Source organism: Petaurus breviceps, unplaced genomic scaffold, assembly GCF_028583685.1.
Source record: "Petaurus breviceps papuanus isolate PSGF00001 unplaced genomic scaffold, PetGlider_PUasm1.0 175, whole genome shotgun sequence".
NCBI lineage: Eukaryota > Metazoa > Chordata > Mammalia > Diprotodontia > Petauridae > Petaurus > Petaurus breviceps.
In genome coordinates, this window is record NW_027185764.1 from 44,249,490 (window position 1) to 44,270,054 (window position 20,565).

General features: G+C 36.6%; 1 protein-coding gene across 1 annotated transcript in view; it reads left to right on the forward strand.

The window, feature by feature from the left end:
* ADGRV1 (adhesion G protein-coupled receptor V1) overlaps nucleotides 1–20,565 on the forward strand; it is a 718,949-nt gene that overhangs the window by 72,835 nt on the left and 625,549 nt on the right. The window contains exons 21-24 of the mRNA XM_069085086.1: nucleotides 8,520–8,696; nucleotides 13,903–14,083; nucleotides 16,895–17,097; nucleotides 19,428–19,557. Of these exons, the coding sequence (XP_068941187.1) occupies nucleotides 8,520–8,696; nucleotides 13,903–14,083; nucleotides 16,895–17,097; nucleotides 19,428–19,557 (691 nt within the window). The remainder of the gene's footprint in view (nucleotides 1–8,519; nucleotides 8,697–13,902; nucleotides 14,084–16,894; nucleotides 17,098–19,427; nucleotides 19,558–20,565) is intronic.

The window sequence follows — 20,565 nt, forward strand, 5'->3', positions numbered from 1 at the left end:
GCTAGTTTTGTGTGTGTGTGTGTGTGTGTGTGTGTGTGTGTGTTAAGCGTCTGAGACCGGATTTGAACTCAGGTCCTTCTGACCCCAGAGCTGGTGCTGTATTCACTTTGCCACCTAGCCGCCCCGGCCCTCCACCATACTTGACCCTTATTCCCTCCTCATCTCTGCCTCCTGGCTTCCCTTACCCCTTCCCTCTATTGTAAGTTATCTCTATAAGTTATCCCCTATGTATCTTATTTGTATGTAGTGGTTTGCATGTTGTTTCCCCCATTAGATTGTGAGCTTCCTGAGAGAAGGGACTGTTTATTGCCTTTCTTTATATCCTCAGTAACAGTAAATGTGTGATGAATGCCAGTTGACTAGCTAACTGGAAGTTGCCCAGGGCATGCCCTGAGTCATGCAGTCTTGTGTCAGATATGGAATTTGAACCCAGGCCTCCCTGCTTCAAGGCCAACTCTCTATCCTTTATGCACACTTTCTGAATATGAATTAAATGTATGCAGATGATCCTTTAGTGTCAGGCTTGAGAATTAATGCATCTCACAGAATAAAATTAGCTTTAAGATAGCACTTAATTTCTGTTGACTTCGTGGGATCTTATAAGAATAAATAATTTTTATATTGAGAGTTGATGTGAAAATGGCACGATATTTATTTATTGTATTTACTACTAATAGATGCCACAGGGATGTAAAACATATTGATATTTATCTGAGAGTTTTCAGATAAAACTACTTTCTCAAGGGTTGGCTATAATCTTCTGTAGCAATAGTAAATGCTATCCTTATCAGCCTTCTTGGCTAGTGTGAATTTACAGGGCCCTTAGCTGTTATTCTTATCTATACTTTCTAAGTCTTCAGGGTCTCACTATAATCTTGTTGGTTTCCTGTTCAGTAACATGAGACCCTTTGAAACAGTCTCACAGGTGTTATATATGACAACAGAGGCCTGTGGAAGACCTCCAAGGACCTGAGGAGAGTTCTGACTCTGCCTTAGCAATTCAATTCCAGCATGTTTCCTCTAATTATATATTCAAAATACAAATAATAAAAATTAAAAGACAAAATCAAATTTAAAATTTTATAGATCATATGCCCCACTCTACTGCAAATGCAGAAACAAGTATCAGTATAAAGTGTACACTGACCTTTCTAATCTATTTATAAGGGAAGGTAGTGAGAAATCTCCATGATCCCTTAAGTGTGGGACTACAATTCTAGTCAGTCAGTAAACATGTATTAAGTGCCTACTATGTGTCAGACACTATTCTAGGCACTGGACATTCAAAGAAAGGCAAGAAGACAGTCCTTGCTCTCAAGGAACTGATGGTCTAATGGGAAAGACCACATACAGACGGGTACAAACAAGCTATCCACAGAATGGAGATCATCAACAGCAGGAAGGCACTAGAATGAAGGGGGATTAGGAATGTTTCCTGTAGAAGATAATTCTAGCAGGGATTCGAAGGAGGCCAGGGAATTCAGGAGGCAAAGATGAGGAATGAGAGAATTTGGGGTGTTGGGGACTGCCAGAGAAAATGCTTAGAATAGGAGATGGATTGTCTTGTTTGGATTGAATAGTATTTGGGTCGAGAGTATGAGGTATAAGAAGACTGGAAAGGGGTGTGTGTGGGAGGGCATGGTAATGAAGGTTTTCAAATGCCAAATGAAGAATTTTGTATTTAATACTGGTAGTGATAGCACTGGAGTTTATTGAGTAGGGGTGTGATATTGTATGTCCTGAATGTTTGGAAAATCACTTTGACATCTCAGTGGAGGACAGGGATTTGGAGTGAAAAAGATTTGATGCAGGGAGAGTTGGCTATTGTAATAGTCTAGGCATGAGGTGATAAGGGTCTGCCCCAGGATAGTGGCAGTGTCAGAAGAGAAAAGGAGGCATATTCAAGATCTTAGGAAGGTAGAATTGACAGGCCTAGGCAACAGATTGGATATGTAGGGTGAGAGAAAATGAGGAGTTATGGATAATACCTAGGTTGCAACCCTTGGTAATGGGCTCCTCCAGAATAGTGGGAGCTCTGGAGACTTCTCATTCTCTGGACAGAGTGTGGCATGGACTTTTGGTCTGGATTTGGATCATGATATTACTAGTGACTCTGATGTACCCTTAAGAAGAAAGCTGTAGTAATGGTACCTTTTATTTGGCTTGCATTTTAAAGGTGTCGGAGAGGTGCATTTTAAATTAATCCTTAAATAGCCCTGTGGGGTAGAAAGGACAGACTTAATTATCCCCAGTTTACAAATGATTTTACAAATTGATTTTGTGAAGTTGTGATGTGTTCAGAGTTATTCAGGAAATAGTAGAGCCTCCTGGGACTAGATATTTTCTGAATGTAACTCTTAAGCCTATGCCTTGGTCTTGTCTAGGGTGGGGAACCTGCAGCCTTGAGGCCCTTTGTGGCCCTCTGAGTCCTCAAGTGCAGCCCTTTGACTGAATCCAAACTTGGAGGCTGCAGATTCTCCACCGCTGGTCTTGCCCATTTATATATGGACTGCTTAACTCAAATAAAGTTCAAAGAACTGTATAGGCTAAAAGCAGAATAAACAGTTAAACAACAGAGAAACAAAAAACCCCAGCTGTGTCTAAGTGAGGACAAATTCCTTTACTTCTCTTTGCTTTAAAAAAATCATCTCAGCAGTTTTCAAAGTAGGCATCATTTTAAAAATGACTTTATTTTAGCTGAAGCAGAAATAGCTCAGCATCTGCATTTGGCCTAAATGATTCTTTGAACTTGGCTGGGGTCTGTACAGCCATTTGAAAAAAGACATTACTATCTAAGACTAGCCAGGCTTCCCCATTTAGGTCATTGTGCCTATATTAATAAAGTTATGAGAAGCTGAGTTTTTTTTACATATGACAAAAGTAGAATGAATTCATATCCTATGTTGTGAGGGTTATACAGATGTGTCTATCACACATAGCGAGAGGAAGATGGTGGTGCATTACAAAGAGCACTTGGTTTGGAGTACAATGACCAGTGTTTAAATCCTGACCCTGACACTTACTGTCTCTTTGACCTTGGGCAAGTCTCTGGACATCTTTGGGACTCAGTTTTCCCATCCATAAAATGAAGAGGCTGGTCTGGGAGACCTTGAAGGGCTCTTCTAGCATTAAGTCTATGTCCCTATGGTCAGCTCATTGTGTGCAGGAGGCCCTGTAGGATAGAGGCACGAGTTTTGCGTACTAAATCCTGGCCTGGCTCTCCTACCAAGTAACTCCACAATACTGGACAACTTTAATCTCTTTGGCCTCAGCTGCCTTCTATGTCAAATGTGGGAGTTGAGCCAGATGCTCTTTATGGTCCCTAAAAGTGATGTCATTCTGATTCTGAACTATGGAAGAACTTCATGAGAGAAAGAAATTGAATGCTAGAACTGGATTACAGTAGGGAGGAATTTGTGGAATTCTCATCTCTGGAAATGTTAAGAAAAGGATTAGCAACTCCTTTTTATCTTATCGAAAGGCATGCAACCTTATGTCATGTTCCAAAATTTTTGTCTCATATTCAGAGAAGAAACAATGCCAGTCCTATGGATTTTTTAAGAGACTATAATTTTGTCTATGAGAAATGTTTGTTGAAAATGTGCCCTTTCCCCCTTAGCTCTAAAGTTCTCTCACAGATCATCTCACAGTGATGACCTGTGTTTATAAATTTCCTTTTATAGTCATTTGGTATGATCTAAGCTGCCAGTTAGTCTAAGTTAAAAATAAAACATATTTTTGTTAAATAATTGCATTATCCTGAATATTTAGCACATTCTGCTTTAGTATGTGTATGTGTGTGGAAATTTCTTTTGTGATTTTAAACTCCACTATCAGGCCTGGAGTTAAAAAGACCTGAGTTCAAATGTGACCTCAAGCACTTACTAGTTATGTGACTCCTGGGAAAGTCACTTAACCCTGTTTGCCTCAGTCTCCTTATCTATAAAATGATCTGGAGAAGGGAATGGCAAACCACTTCTTTATCTTTGCCAAGAACCCCTCCCAATCCCCATGGGGTCATGAATATTTGGAAAAGAAAGGACTGAAATAACTGAAGAACAAAAAGTCTCCCTGCCTTCTAAGGTCCTTTCTAGCACTGCTGGACCCCTCCAGTTAATTGGCTATTTGGCCGAAAGGCTTTCTCCTATTGCCATTTTTTTCCTCTGCTCTGTTTTTTCTTTTATTTCAGAACCTAAATTTTCTACTTTAATATACTTATTTTACTGAAGTACAACTCAGTATTTGAGTGCCTGTAAATGACTTAGATTTATTGCTTATTGTATCAGTTTCAGTCTGTTTTAGTGACACTGGTCTAAAGAATTAAAGTGTGGAAATTCATGATTAAAAAAAAATAAATTACTATAACAAAATTTTAGAGATACATTTTGAGAATATCCTTATGAGAATGAGAACTTTATTTCAGCTTGAATTGTAATTGCTTTTAAGTGCCTACCATATGTTATGTTAATAGATTCTTTTCTATGTAAGTGCTATTGATACAATCTGATATCACAGACCATCACCCAAGCATGAAACTAAATTAAAAATTCATGGGATATGCTAATTCTTCAGCATTCATCTTCTATTTCAGCAAGAAAAGATTATTCACAGATAAGAATAGTTAATTTTTTTCCTAGAAAAAAGGATTCTAATAATTTTTACCCATGTTCATCCTTCCTTTTGTATTCCTGCTGATTTAGATAGACAAGGCCTTGCAAATGCTGAAATCCCAAGAGACACCAGCACTATGTATTATTCAATTCTTTGAGAATTTGGATAATTATGATTCTGCAACTTGTTCTGTAGGATTATAGTTGGAAAAAAATGTTAGAAATAGTTTTGTCTGGTGGCTCCATTTTACAGATGAAGAGACTGAGGCCTAGAGTAGGTTGTTCATGTAGATAATAATAAACCCAGGCCCTTTGACTTGAGGTGAAGTTCTGTTTCTATTGTACTACACTATTGGGTACTAATATTCCTTTATATCAAATGGCCTAAATGTTCCTCTGTACCACATTTAAAAACTAAACTGCAACCTAACAGTAGGGGGAAAATGTTTAATATTCCATCTTCTCTTTCAAATTTTTATTTGATAGGAGCTGAACTCTCCTGAACTCTTCTAAAGCTTACTTTTCTAGAAGCCTTGTTTCAGATTTAGTTTCCTTTAGAATCTGGATGTGCAATACATATGTGAATGGGCCTGTTTAATTGTTTCTTAATGATGGCTTTAGCTTTTAATAAAATCTTTCAATAGTAAACTCTGGGTTAGAAAAATTTTGCCTATATGAAAATGACAAAAATAACCCCAATTCTGGGACCTGTCATTTAATCAACAAGCATTTATTTGGTGCCTACTGTGTGCAAGGTAAGGTACTGGGGATACATATAGAAAAGTAAGATGGTGTCTGGTCCTTAAGGAACTTACCTTCTACTATCTCCCCCACCCCCAAATTTCACAGATGTACATATGCCTATATTTTCATTTTCATTCCTTGTTATCTCTTTGGTATAGAATGCTAAAAAAGAGCCCTGACTTAAGTCAGAAAATGGGTTCAAATCCCTCCTCTGACACTTATTAGCCATGTGATCTTGGGTATACATTATTCATTTACTACAAGCTTCAGATTCCCCATCTGTAAAATAAGGCTAATATTCACACTACATACTTTAGAGGAAAGAAATATGTTTAGTAACCCTTAAAGTGCTACAGAAATGTGAACTGTTATTATTATTTGTGTTCTTACAGTATGTGTCTTTGGTATTAAAAAGTGTCAGAGCTGGTGAATCATATGTGGATTGCTGCCTCATTTATTTATTTAATGAGAAATGTTAGTACTGCTTGAAAGTCTAGATTGTAAAACATTTTTTTAAATTCACAGACCTACTGAGTTTTTGTAAAATGGATTCACAAGGTTTAAGGCAACATGTTCCTTTATTCTGAAAGGTGTTTAATAAGAACATGTAGATTGCAGAGTTTCTCAGACTCCCCTAAGCCATTATCTTTTTTTTTTTTTAATCAGGGTTAAGTAACTTGCTCAAGGTTACACGGCCAGTTATTTCTGGGTGTGGTGCTAAGTATCTGTGCCCGGATTTGATCCCCAGGTCATTTCGACACTGGAGCCGGTGCTCTTACTCACTGAGCCACCCGGCCGCCCCTAAACCATTATCTTTTGACCAACATAACTTTTTGTCTCCATTAATTCCTACTGATACCATTTGAGCATGTGATCAATACTGCCTTGTCTGACCTTGTGATAAGAGTCTTGGGGAGTACTACAGAAAAACTTACTTTTAGTTTTTTTTTTTTTTTTACTTAGTGTAGGTTGGAATAGTTGTAGAAGCAGAACAGTGGATTAGCACCAGGGGAATGGGTCCATGTAGAAAGGATGGTAATTGGGTTCTATTCTGCTTCACTCTGTTCTGGAGAGGGAAGAAAAAAAAGGTAGGAAATGGGTAGGACATTGTAACTTTAGTATTTTATTTTGTTAAGATCTGTGTCTTTTTATTTTATTTTTTTGCTTTTTGGAGGGCAATTGTGGTTAAGTGACTTGCCCAAGGTCACACGGCTAGTTTTTGTGTTAAGTGTCTGAGGCCGCACTTGAACTCAGGTCTCCTAACTACAGGGCTGGTCCTTTATTCACTGTGCCACCTAGCCACCCCAAGATCTGTGTCTTGAGAGAAGATCAAACTCAGTTTACCAATTCAGATCACCAACTGTTCTGTAAATTTTAGAGAGATGCATTCAGCATTGGAAGGTTCAGTGACCTTCTCAGGGTCACACTACAGGTCTGCCTGTAACAGAGGCAAGGCTTGAACACAGGTCTTCTGAGTCATGGTCAGGACAGCTCTCTCTTCACTCAAGAATATGAAAATTAGGGGAAGATAAGGAATATAAAATAAAGGATACAATGTTTGTGTTCTGGGTGGAGTGAATAAATTTCACCTATTTCTCCCCTCTCATCTGACTGATTACCTCCTCTTTGTGTTGCTGAACATTTTCATGTGAAGTTTGGCACTTAGGTTTTAGGTTTCACTTGACTCTCCTACAGTTTTTTCAGTTCAAAATTGATGGAACCAGTTAACCCACTATTTATGGAAAAAGTATTCAGCTTTCTAGTTTAATCATTTTATAGAACCAAATAAAGTCCATCCTGGAGTAACCAAATCAATTACATTTTAATGATTTATAATAGGGCATATCTAAGATTTAAATCAATCTCTAAAATTATTCAAAATGAGGCTTATACATTTCAGCTATGCAAACCAAAGTAACAGGTTTAAAATAAAAGAAATCTTAAATTATAGTTTAAAGAGAGGGAAGTTAAATATTTATTAAGTGGCTACTATACACAAGGTTTTGTTCTAGGTGGTGTAAAGGACACAGAGAAGGAGGTATCGTCCTTATGTTTAATCTCCTACAAAGCAGAAACACTTGAAAAGCTAAATAATAGCCTAACAAGTGACTGTATAAGATGATAAAGTTAGTATTTAAAAATATTAACAAATAATAATGAAATTTAGATATTATAGCACTATTCTCCAGAGGCCACAACTTCTGTTAGCATCCAGATATTTGTGATTTTCCTCTTCTTACCTCCTCCCTACATATTCTAAATAGGCAGCGGCAGTGCAGTGGATAGAATGCTGGACCTGGGGTCAAGAAGATCCAGGGTCAGATTTGACCTCAGATGCTTACTAGCTGTGTGGTCATGGGCAAGTCATTTAACTTCTGTTTTCCACAGTTTCCTCATCTGAGGGTTGTTGTGAGGATCAAATGAGATATTAATTGTGAAACACTTAGCACAGTGCCTGTGAGCATTCTATAAACGTCAGTTAATATTGTATAATACTAGTGTTTGCCAAGTCAGAGAGACGCTGTAGCTTATTGAATAGCCTGTTGTTCTTGGTATCATTAAGATCTAGGTTAAAGCCCCATCTTTGACACATACTTTCTACTTGACCTTAGGCACATAATATCCCCAGATAACTCTCTTTTCTCAAGAAAAGACATAAACTGCATAAGAAAATAGTGGTGTATATTGGTAGAGGAAAGTCCTCATTAAGAGCTCCCTACACTGATGAAATCACAGGTTCCAAAAAAAAATTCACAATTGGTGGGTATAGATGAATCTATATAAATTATCACATGAATCAGTGTAAAGCATTTGTAAAAAATAGTATTCTATCCAAAGTATACCATTTCTGTCACAGAATATATGTGTCTATGTATCATTTTCTTTTTTTTTTTTTTTAAAGCAATTGGGGTTAAGTAACTTGCTCAAGGTTACATGGCCAGTTATTTTTTGTGTGGTGCCAAGTATCTGAGGCTGGAACTGATCCCAGGTCTCCTGAAGCCGGGACTGGCTTTCTCTCTGCGCCACCTGGCCGCCCCTATGTATCATTTTCTAAATAGGTAGCAGAAAATTGCTGAATTTTGATAAGAAGACGGAGATTTTATGACAGTTTCCTGAGTGATTGAGATTATTGTTTATCTAAAAATAATTTTCATTTAATTTCAGATAGCAGAAGAGGGGTCCACCATTTCTTGTGTTATTGAGAGAACCAGGGGTGCCCTGGATTATGTGCATGTTTTTTACACCATCTCACAGATCGATTCCACTGGCATTAATTACATTGTTGATGATTTTGCTAATGCTAGTGGAACTATCACATTCCTCCCTTGGCAGAGATCAGAGGTAAACCCTACCTTTTCTTATTAATGTTAATTAACTGTTTCTTTGAAAGTCACTTGGAATGTAATTTTCTGGAGTACATATTCTTTAATGTAATTTCATGGCTTATTATTTCAGAACTTAAAGACTTTAACTATGAATATGATTTAAAACAATGTGAGTTTTTGTTTATGTTCCTGTGTATGTTCAGGTTGGGACAGAAGGGATAAGGAAATACACATAGTCCCTTTTGGACGTTCATATGAAAGAAAAGGGTAAGGCTATGAAATTTATTTGGGCCTATTATTTCCCAGTTCTTTTTACTCAAACCAAAGGAGCTTATATAAAATGCTTTGCAAACTTTAAAACATATTGAATACCAGCACAACTACATGTCATATGCCTTTCAAACATTTTATGTTTGGATACACAGCTGTTTCTCTTTTCTTAAAATTTGACTTCTGATCTTCATGAGTTGAGAATAGAAAATATTCTGAACATCTGATACTGTTATTTATACTTCCACATCAGACTTTTCAACATTATCATCTTTCCTTTTTGCTTAAATGTAAGTTTCATTGTTTACAGCATCCTATTGAATGGACTAATCTTTTGAAGAATTATTAATAAATGTATTTATTAATATTATATAATTAACTTTATTAATATATTTCCATCTTTTTTAGATTTTTTTCCTTGCTAAAAGGGGAAGTACTGGGGACATAGAGAAGGTGGGAATTTATATAGTGATATTACTTTGGTAACAGTGAACAATGGCAGCTACTAAGTTGGGAGAAAAATTCTTCCCAAGTAAATTAATGCAATAAAAGCCCCCTTTAGAGCAAAATCTCTGAAGAATGACTTCTTTCTACCACAGAACCACTCAGAAAATCCAGCCAGAAAGCCCATGGGCAATAGTGCAGTAGGGTAGAAAGCCGTCATCAAAGCCCTTGTAGGCATAGGCAAATAAACCCACAGCCTCCCAGCAGAGGCACATATGGCCTATAAACTTATGTGTCCAGAGGCACTGAAAGTAGAAGGCTCCCCCACCCCCACTCAGAACATCCTAGGATGGTTGGAAAGCCTCAGGATGGGGACCTCACAGACTCCAAAAAGTGGCTCTAACCAGGGCAGTGATGCAGAACTCAGACAGAAACCCTGCAGTGCCTGGGATGCCTAAATATCCTCTGCTACTTCTTGTAATATAATATCAAGCAAAGGCAACTTCCCAGGTTCAAAATACCAGCATAGGTGCTCTCTATTTTATTCAGTAACAAACCCAGAACAGAGAAGATCAAAAACATGACATCATTCAAAATACAGCATTTACTAAGTGTGATTAAATCATCTCCAAGGCCTACCCCACCCCAGGACTTTCCAATCATTCAATCAATTACAAAGTCTCTGTTCCAAATACTTCTCCACCCCTAGGCTATACCTTAATTAAGTCCACCACAAAGCCCCTCTTCTCAAATGGAGATTAGTTTCCAAACATAAGTAAAATACATTCATTTGCTCAACCATAGAACACAAAAAGGTCAAAAGTTCCCCACCCCTGGATCACAATTGAATCTACCCCAGAGTTACATCAAGTTTAAACACAGCACTTAATACCCAAATGGAGGTCTTTTCTTCATCTGGACATGAGGCAAGTTCTCAGCAATCTTAGTTCCTGGAGAGACAAGGCTTAGCAAGGCCATAAGATACATTGCCAGTCCCTTCATGAATTTATCCTCTGTCTGTAGAACAGTCCTAGAACCCCTGAACACATTAGCAAAGCCCTCTCCCAGGATTTCTGTAAACATACAACAAGAAAATCCTTCTTCAGGGCTTCTGAACCAACAGAAAGGCTCCCAGACCCCTGCAACAACAGCACTGTCCTTCACCAGTGGACAGTATTCATTCTGTCTGCCGGACAGTCTCCAGACCCCTGCAACAACAGTACTGTCCCTCACCAGTGGACAGTATTCACTCTCTGTCTGCAGGACAGTCTCAGGCCTTCTTAACCAAATGCCAGGTTCCAGGACTTCTTCAACAGGACAGTCTTTCACCAGTGGACAAATCTGGCAAAATAACATCAAAACAGACAGACAAAGTACCAGCAAAGCAGCCATGTCTCCTCAGTCCTTGGCAGCTCAGGGGGCAGGTCTCAAAAGTCCAGGGCAATTCAAAGCGGCCACCAGCAATCTCTTAGTCTCTCTCCACGAGGTGCTGCTTCCAAAAAGAACTTCCGCCTCTCTCTTGTCTCTCCAAATCTACATCACCAGCTCCTCCCACTTCAGGACTTTCTTTTCACATCAACAAGCCCATCCCACAGGTGGGATTGACAAACTCTGGGTTTTAATACAATCAATTTGAAAACCAAACCAATACAGGGGAATCTTTAATTGCCATTACTATCACACTTCTTCACACAGAAGTCTCTGGTGCCCTGTGTTTTGATTTAGCCACAAAGAGATAAATGTAAGGATAGTAAGGTTAGTAAAAGATAAATAGAAATTAAGGAAAAGAGCCAAATTTTTCCCTAAATATAAGGAATTTTCCTAACTATGGGCTTGGAGCAATAATGATGACATTTCTAACTTTTCATTTAAAATAAACTCACTAAAGCAGCAGGCAAGGGTACTCTATGGAGTGGTGGATAATTATATTGTCCCTAGGCTAAAAATTAGCAAATTATTGTGACAGAATGTTACCATAGAAGTTACCAGAACTTGCTCTGCCAGCATCCCATGATGAGGTATCAGAAGATGTTTGTGGAGGAAGTTTTTTTTTTCTTTCCAGAATGGGTCAAAACATATAGTTTCATTTGGTAAAAATACACTTCCAGAAGTTGTGTCTCATGTATTTAAATAGTTTTCTTATTTGTTTTTTTAATATATTATTTGATATATTTGATAATTTAATATATTATATTAATATAATATATAAAATTTAATAATTATTATAATATATTTAATATATTTTTAATATATTATTTAATATAATATATTAATGGCCTCAGCCCCATTGAAAACAGTTACTCTTAGGGGCGGCCAGGTGGCTCAGAGAGTAAGAGCACTGGCTCCAGTGTTGGGATGACCTGGGGATCAAATCCGGACTCAGATACTTAGCACCACACCCAGAAATAACTGGCCATGTAACCTTGAGCAAGTTACTTAACCCCTAGTGCTAAAAAAAAAAAAAAAAGTTACTCTTTTTTTGCTACATGGTAGCCACTAATCCCCACCCTCACTAGCAGTATTACCTGATTCTAAAGTGGTCACTTTTTTTTTTTTTTTTGCAGGGCAATTGGGGTTAAGTGACTTGCCCAAACTCACATGGCTAGTAAGTGTATCAAGTGTCTGAGGCTGGATTTGAACTCAGGTCCTCCTGACTATAGGGCCGGTGCTCTATTCACTGGACCACCTAGCTGCCCCAGTCACTTTTATGTTATAATAATCTTAAATAAACAATAATATCTTATCATGAGCAAAAGATATTGATTGAGTACCTATTCTTTCTAAGAAACTATGCCAAACACTGTGGACAAAGCTAATACCTGGAATTACATGTAAGCTCCAACTATTTCCTAATCACCTTTCTCAAAAGATTAGGAGCCAAAAAAAGTATATTTAAAATAAAGAGAATAAGATAGCAGTTGAAATAGTTCATAGAATTTTCACACTGGTGAAGGTACAAGTTTGGTAATATGAATCAGGATGCAAAGTGACACATATTGAGCAATGAGTAAATTACAAGGAAATATAAGGAAGTTGTTCTAGGGAAAATTAGCCAATGTAATAATAAAATAACTGATCTTTACTACATTATTGCAAATTGAAGTTTTCAAAACTTGTTATGTTATTTCATCCTCACAATATTTCTATAAGGTAAGTATAACGTGCATTATGATGCCCATTTTGCAGATAAGAAAACCAAACTTGAGAGTTAGAGTTCAGAATTAACAGATGGAACATTGGAAGAAGTAAATCCCAAACTCAAATTAAATGATACTTTATTTCATAAAATAACATAGGGTTCATTATTATTTTCAATAACAAATGTATTAATTACCCTCCTTTAAAATGAATATCCCTCTCACTACCTTCTTTCATCCCTAACTAAACACATTAAAAAAATATCTCAAAACATACCTAAGTAGTCCAGCATAACAGATTTTCACATTAGTCACCTATGGGTCCTTTCTAACTCTAAAATCATATGAAGCACTCACCAGGTTCATAAATATGAATACGTTGAGATTTACATGAATTAAAACTTTAAGAAAACTACCTAGAGAAGCTGACAGGGCTCACCCATACTTTAAATAATACAATTTTTTATTATCATATATAACTACATAATTAATTCTTATAAAAGGCAATTTCAGAGGATTTAAACATTTATGAAATATGTATTTAGAATTAAGAGCAAATTTTCAAAATAGTTTGTAGCTTTAAGAGGAGTTTTCTCCATCTGGCTTCAATCCAGTTCTGCTAGCATGTTACATACCTGCTATATGTGATCTATTGCAAGCTCTCTTACATTCCCTCAGAAACATAAAACTTCAGTCTTGCCTTAGTGCCTACATGCTCATGTCCCTTCCCCCTTTGGACCTGCTCTCCTTCTTTACAGGTTTGCCTAGAAGAAAACTATTTAAGAGTTCCTATATTTGTACCCTGTAATAATAATACTAGAAATGATTATGATACTACTTATAATAGAATTTACATAGAATAACAGAATTTACATAGTACTTTACAAATTGATGTATTTTACTCAATTTATCAATTTTACTCAATTTACTCAATTGATACAACAATCCTGTGAGGGAGGTGCTATCCCTGTTTTACAATTGAGAAAACTAAGGCAGATATGAGTTAAGTGACTTGCTTAGGAGTCAGTCACATGGCTATTAAGTGTCTTGGGGAACATTTACATTCAGGTCTTCCTGAATGCAAATCCCAGTTTCTCTCTGCTTTGCTCCCTAGTGACACCCAGTTTGGTAACACTTTCTGAACAACCTAACATTTTTGGACAGATTATACTTTGCCCAATATAATTAATTGAGGTATTTAATTAGGAGACTAAGGTTGCGCATATATTTAAACACTGAATACAAACATTTTGGAGTAGAAATGAGTCTTAGTAACTAAAAAACTTAAGTGTGGCTTAAAGGATATTGCTTTTTCTTTGGGGAGTAATATCCATGTTTCCTCACCTAATCTCTGACTTTTTATAATTCTAGGTCTTGAATCTCTATGTTATTGATGATGATATCCCAGAGCTTAATGAATATTTCAGGGTGACACTGGTCTCTGCAATTCCTGGAGATGGGAAAATAGGTTCAACTCCAACTAGCGGAGCAAGCATAGATGTTGAAAAGGAAACGACCGATATTACCATCAAAGCCAGTGACCATCCATATGGTAGTACCTTTGTTAGAAATCACCCTTTGTCTTATGTTTGGGCTTCAGATTTGTCAAATAAGGAAAATGAAGCTTTAATAAGTGACAGAAGGAAAAGTTCTGATTTGAACACTCAGCATTTAAACTTCTAATTTGAATGCCACCTTTTACATGAACAACTATAAAGTTATGTTCCTGAATTAGATAAACAAATGATATTCATATAAACACATAGGAATAAATAGTACTTTAATGCAAAATTATAATTAATTGTATTTTAGCTTTTAAAAACTGGATTTTTAAAAATTTAGATTATCTATAGAAATTACTTTTCTTTCTGCTCCTGTTTAGTGTCCCTTCCTTTGTGTGTAGCCTACAATCCAGCAGTAAATAGAAGTGAAGGTTTTTTAGAGACCTAAGGAATCTCTTATTATTAGCCTTTCAGCAGCTAGAGAAATTTCCTGTGTCATCCATCTGGGAGTGTTACCCTGGTCATGGACAACAAAGCAAGAAAAGAGATTGGAGTCAGGGGGTGGGGTGGCAATAGGGTAGAGGAATGTCCTAGTGTAGTGAAATGGGCATTGGATTGGGAGTGAAGAGCTTTCAGTTCAGTTCTTTGACCAACCAGTAAGTCACTTGAACTTTCTAAGCCTCGGTTTATTCACATGTCAAATAAAGTCCTCGTACTAGATGATTTCTAAGGTTCCAGCTCTAACATTAGGTGATTCTGTACTTGGGAGCCAAATAACAAAAGTGGACATTCTTCCATTTTCCAAATCTTTATAGTGAAACCTTTAAACAAAGTTTAAAACTTATATAACAAGAGCCAAAAACAAATTCCAAATACTTTTTGATTATCTGAATTTTTTTGATTCAAGTAATTTGATCTTAGATGGTCAGGTGGTGATTGTGGTTGTAAAATTAAGCAAATGTCATTTTGACTGAAGTTCAAACATTTCTTGTTTTTAAACAGATTCAAATTTTAATTAATTGAATTTTTCTATTTGGGGAAAAGATCACAGAATGAATGAATGAAGCACTTTGTACAAAGCACTATACTAAGTTCTGGAGATAAAAATAGAAAAGTTAGTCATTTTATGCTCTCCAGGAGCTCACATTCTAAGGGGGAAAGAACACATATGGAAGAGATCTCATCCTATTATTAATATTGCATATTATTTGCATATGTTATTTAAAATGAAACTCCACTAATATCCTCCACCAGAATGTCATCATGATGGAGAAGTGACCCTGGGTCATTGAAGACTATACTAGGAGTAAGCTCCAAGTAGTTTTATGAAAGTGGAAAGGTTTACACTGTATATGTGTTGTTTGAGGACCAGCTTGGCCAAGGCTGTCCAAAAGAAAATGGAAGTATGACACATTTTAAAGTGTAAATTACATTATTAACATCTGCAGCATATTGTCTGGACAATTAAAACAATAAATCTAGCCCCCATTTGTGGCATTTGTTTATTTCCAAGGTATAAATGCCCACATTGAAAATTTAACAGTTGTTTGTCTAAGCCCCTTTGAGCTGGCTCCAGCACACCCCTACCTACAACATACTTGACTGTGTATGTTCAGCCTTTGCTTAAAGACATCAAGTAAAAGGGATTCCCCTACTTCCTGAGGCAGCCCATTCCATTGGTAGATAGCTCTATTTATCAGGAATTTTATTTCAATTTAAGGCTAAATTTTCTTCTTTGAAACTTTTACTCCTTGTTCCAGGTTCTGCCTTCTGGGGCTAAGTAAAACAAGTCTAGTCCTTCTTGTATGACATAGCCCTTTAGTGGTAGTTGGAGTAGTAGTGGTAGTAGTAGTTGTTGTGGTAGTAGTAGTAGTAGTAGTGGGGCAGTTGGGTGACACAGTGGGTTGAGTGTTGGTCCTGGAGTTAGGAAGACTCATTTTCCTGAGTTTAGATCTGGCCTCAGACACTTACTATCTGTGTGATCCTGGGAAAGTCACTTAATCCTATTTGCCTCAGTTTCCTCATCTGTAAAATGAACTGAGAAAGGAAATGGCAAACCTAAATCTATGCCAAGAAAACCCCAAATAAGGTCATGAAGAATGTGATATGATTTAAAAATGACTAAAAAGAAGTAGTGGTTGTGGTAGTAGTGGTGGTGGTTGTGGTAGTGATAGCAGTAGTAGTAGTCATAGTAGTTGTGTTGTTGTTCAGTCATTTTTTCAGTTGTGTCCAACTCTTTGTGACCCCATTTGGAGTTTTCTTGGCAAAGATACTGGAGTGGTCTGCCATTTCCTTCTCTAGCTCATTTTACAGATGAGGAACTGAAGCAAATGGTGTTGAGTAACTTGCCCAGAGTCACACAGCTAGTAAGTGTCTGAGGCCAGAGTTGAACTCAGATCTTCCTCACTTTAAACTGGCACTCTATTCACTGTGTGAATTAACTGCCCCCATAGTTTAGTAGGAATAGTAGTAGTGATTGCTGTTGTAGTGTAAAGATAGTAGCAGTGGTGGTGGTAACGAACATTTATATAGTGCTTTAATTTTTTTAAAGTACTTTACAAATATTATCTCATTTTATCCCCATAACAATGCTATAAAGTACTGCGTTATTATCCTCATTTTATAGATAGGGAGACTGAGGCTAGAAGCAGGTAAGGGACTTGCTCTGAGTCATAGAACTAGTAAATGTCTGAAGATCTGAACTGAGGGCTTCCTGACTCCTGATCCAGTGCTTTACCCACTCCAAATACTTTCATTTAGGTAATGGTTGAAAACACAGGTGTTCATTTCAAGTGAGTAATGAAATCTGTCTAATGTGACATTTATGAGGATGTAAGTGATGGTGTTTTTGTATTTGTTAGGCTTACTTCAGTTCTCTGTGGAAAGGCCTCCTCAGCCTGATGATAAGATGACTCTGCCTATGACTAGTATCCCACATGTGACCGTGAAGGAGGAAGATGGAGAAGTTAAATTGTTGGTAGTTCGTGCACAGGGTCTTCTGGGAAGGGTGATGGTGGAATACAAAACAGTTTCATTGACAGCATTTAGTCCTGATGATTATCAGGTAAGTTGATGGGGATATAAAATAGAACGCAAAGCACCCTCAGCCTTGTGCTTGTTTTTATTTTAATTTTTGGGGGAGTGTAGATTAAAATATTTCTGTGCACCAGTGTACAAAATATCACTTAATATAATGTTACTATTAAAATAATATTAAATAATAATAAAAATAATTAAATCTAACTAAATATTACTTACTACTTCATCATTGGTAGCTAGGAACACTCAAATGAACTGATGCAGAGTCAAGTGAGTGGAACCAGGAGAGTAATTACACTACAACGACAACATTGTAAATACAAACAACTTTGAAAGACTTCAGAACCCTGATTAACACAAAGACCAATCACCGAGTCCTCTTAAATTTTTTTTCTTCAACAGAACACTTCCTTGACACCATTTATTCAATTTGGGGAAGAGAAATTTGAAGCCGTCTCTCAGTTGTCATCGTCTTGGCCTTTACTAAAAAGGAAATAGAATAATATTAACATAAAACTGTTATACACTGATCTCGCCTAGGCCTCTTTGCTCCACTGACAGAACTGCTTCTTTATTCTATGCATTCTATTTCAAAAGGTCATGTCAAAGGCTCCCATCAGCTAACTACACACACCTTGCTGATGGCATCTGTGTAGAACTAATTAAAGTACAAGAAAACTGGCAATAGAAACTGCTTGATCAGTCTTAACCTTGTTTCTTAGTAATCCCCAATTCTTTTATATATTTACTTTCTTTATAACTTTATTTTAATTTTGAAATATTTTAAAATTTTCTTACCTCCAAAGTAAATGCCCAGATTTCTCATCATCTTATCCATTAATGTGACCTATTTAATATTCTTATATTTCCTTCTCTCCCTCCTCATTCTCTTCCTCTTTGTGTCCTTGGCTTCATTCAAGGCTCAGTTCAAATACCACCTTCTTTGGAAGCCTTTATCAGCCCCTTATCCATTTAAGTCGTCTCCTGTCTTCTTTCTATTCAGTATGTTTCTTGTCCTTCTGGATTTATTTAAACATTGTTGTTTCCCCCATTAAACTTCTTGAGGGCAGGGACTGTTTTGTATTTCTTCCTTTCGTAGGAGAGTATCTTGTTTAGGATAGTACCTGGAATATAAAATGTACTTAGTAAATGCTTGTTCATTGATTGATTGGATATCATGTCCTATGCTATTCTTTTAGAATTTACAGGAAGACTTCTGCAGAAATCTTGTAATTAGTGTTAAATAACATTAATGGCTTATAACTTTTAGCATTTTTCTTTTTAAAAACTTATCAGTAGCCTTGCTTGTTTTGTTTTGTTGGTCATTTATTTTAACCTTTTCATTTAACATTCTAAACTTCGTTAGTTTGTGGTTTTCTAAGTCAACATGCAGCCTAAGGATGTCCCTGCCCTTAGAGCTTATAGTCTAATGGGGGAGACTACACACAACAGGAGGCAGAAGGGTGAGGGAAATGGGATATCAGAGGTTTATCTTGTTTCATGTAGTTGAAACCAGGCAGAGTAGCAGATGCAAAATGGTGTGAGTTGAGAGTCCAGCTTCTGCCCTCAGTAAAGGAAGGCATTGGGAGGAGGTTGGTGCTTCCTCACTCTTGTCCCAGGGGTGGCGAACTTTGACTGAATCAGTCAAAGGGCCGAACTTGAGGACCTAGAGGACCACATGCGGCCTACATCTAGTGTAATGAAACCAGGCAGAGCAGCAGATGCAGGGTGGAGTGAGCTGAGTCAAGTAGCCAATTAAGAAAGGGTCAAGTTCTAACTGCATCCTTAAGACTTCAGAACGGGCATTTAGCATATTTTCCTATTTTGTTCATAATGAGTATAATACACTGAAGGATAATAACTACTTCTATAAATAAATATCCATGGGAGATAGAGGCATGGGATGACAAAGTAGATTGCTTTCACATAATAAAAATGCCATTAATAGTATAACCAAATGCCGAGTAGATGTGTTTCTAAATGCGTTATTTCCAAATGTCTTTGGTGAAGAGAATGTCTTGCAGCCCATATCTTTATTTAGTGGCTTATGGAAGTCTCCTGTTGTGTATTCCTTTGTGACTTTGAAAAATTCTCTTGTAAATAAGAGAACATAGAAAATGAAAACCCTTCCGCTCTGACTTGACCAGAGGACATTTATTGAAAATTTGTGCTGAGCTCTAGTCATTCTTATTTTATACTCCTTCCATTATACTTCTCACACTTTAAGTACATATGTTGCAGCATCAGTAGTAATTTTAGGAATAGCAAAACTTCTCATTGGTTCAAAATCATGAAAGGAATGAATATAAGCCAAAGGGTAAATGTATGTTTTTTGTTTTTACATTTTTATTTCAGGATACCTCAGGCACCTTAGAATTTCAGCCAGGGGAAAGATTCAAATATATTACTGTTAACATCACGGATAATTCTATTCCTGAATTGGAGAAATCTTTTAAAGTTGAGTTGTTAAACTCAGAGGGAGGAGGTAAGGATTATACATCAAAAGTTTTTTAAAGGTTCATCTTCAGGCTATAAAGGCAATATATAAATCTTTTTAAAGTGGTTAATTATTTTAAATTAAACACAGTTTTATATATATATATATATATATATATATATATATATACATACGTATACACACACACAAACATATTTCTTCAAGTCTTTGGTGAATTCATTTGTCTTTGAAAGGAGTTTAGATCCCCAATTGACTGAAGAATTATTTAAGAAATTTGGATTAAAATGTCTGTTTTATAGTTTATCTTGCTACCTAAAACTATCCATCTTTCCATCTAGATTCTAAGTTTAGAATTAAAAACTACTTTTAAACAAGCCATGGTTGTATATTAACGAATGAACCAGTCAAAGTTTATGATGCCAGACTTATTATATTTGTATTGAGAAAATAGAATGCTTTGGGTTGAAAAATCTTTATCTAGTATATTATACTTGGAGTCCATTAGTTATTATGCAAGATCTTCTTTATGTCACTGCTGACCTGAGGGAAATGTCTTTTGAGAATGGGAAAGTTTAATTGTACTAAGAGACAGCAGAGTCTGGACGTAATTCACAGTATTAGCTTCAAACCTATGCCTACAGGGCAATACTTTGTTCTCCTGGTCACCACATCATTCATCCTGGTAGGGAACAGGACTAGAAATATGTACAAGTAGATGCCCAAATCACAAGTAGTTTCTTGATTACATTAGAACTTCTGAATTTTATTGTGATTTTCACAATAACTCCTTGCCTGATTTGTAGAATAGCATAGCCCATGTCCATATAGATACTTGAGAGATGCTATTGGGTAGCAACTTTTGTTTGCACCTCTAGATGTATACGTATACAAGATTCTCTCTCTCTCTATACACACACACACACACACACACACACATATATATACACATATGTATATATATGTGCAAGTGGGGAAATTATGATTTTGTTGAGAATTAGGCCTGTGGTTGAAAAATCACCTAAACAAAAAATAAGA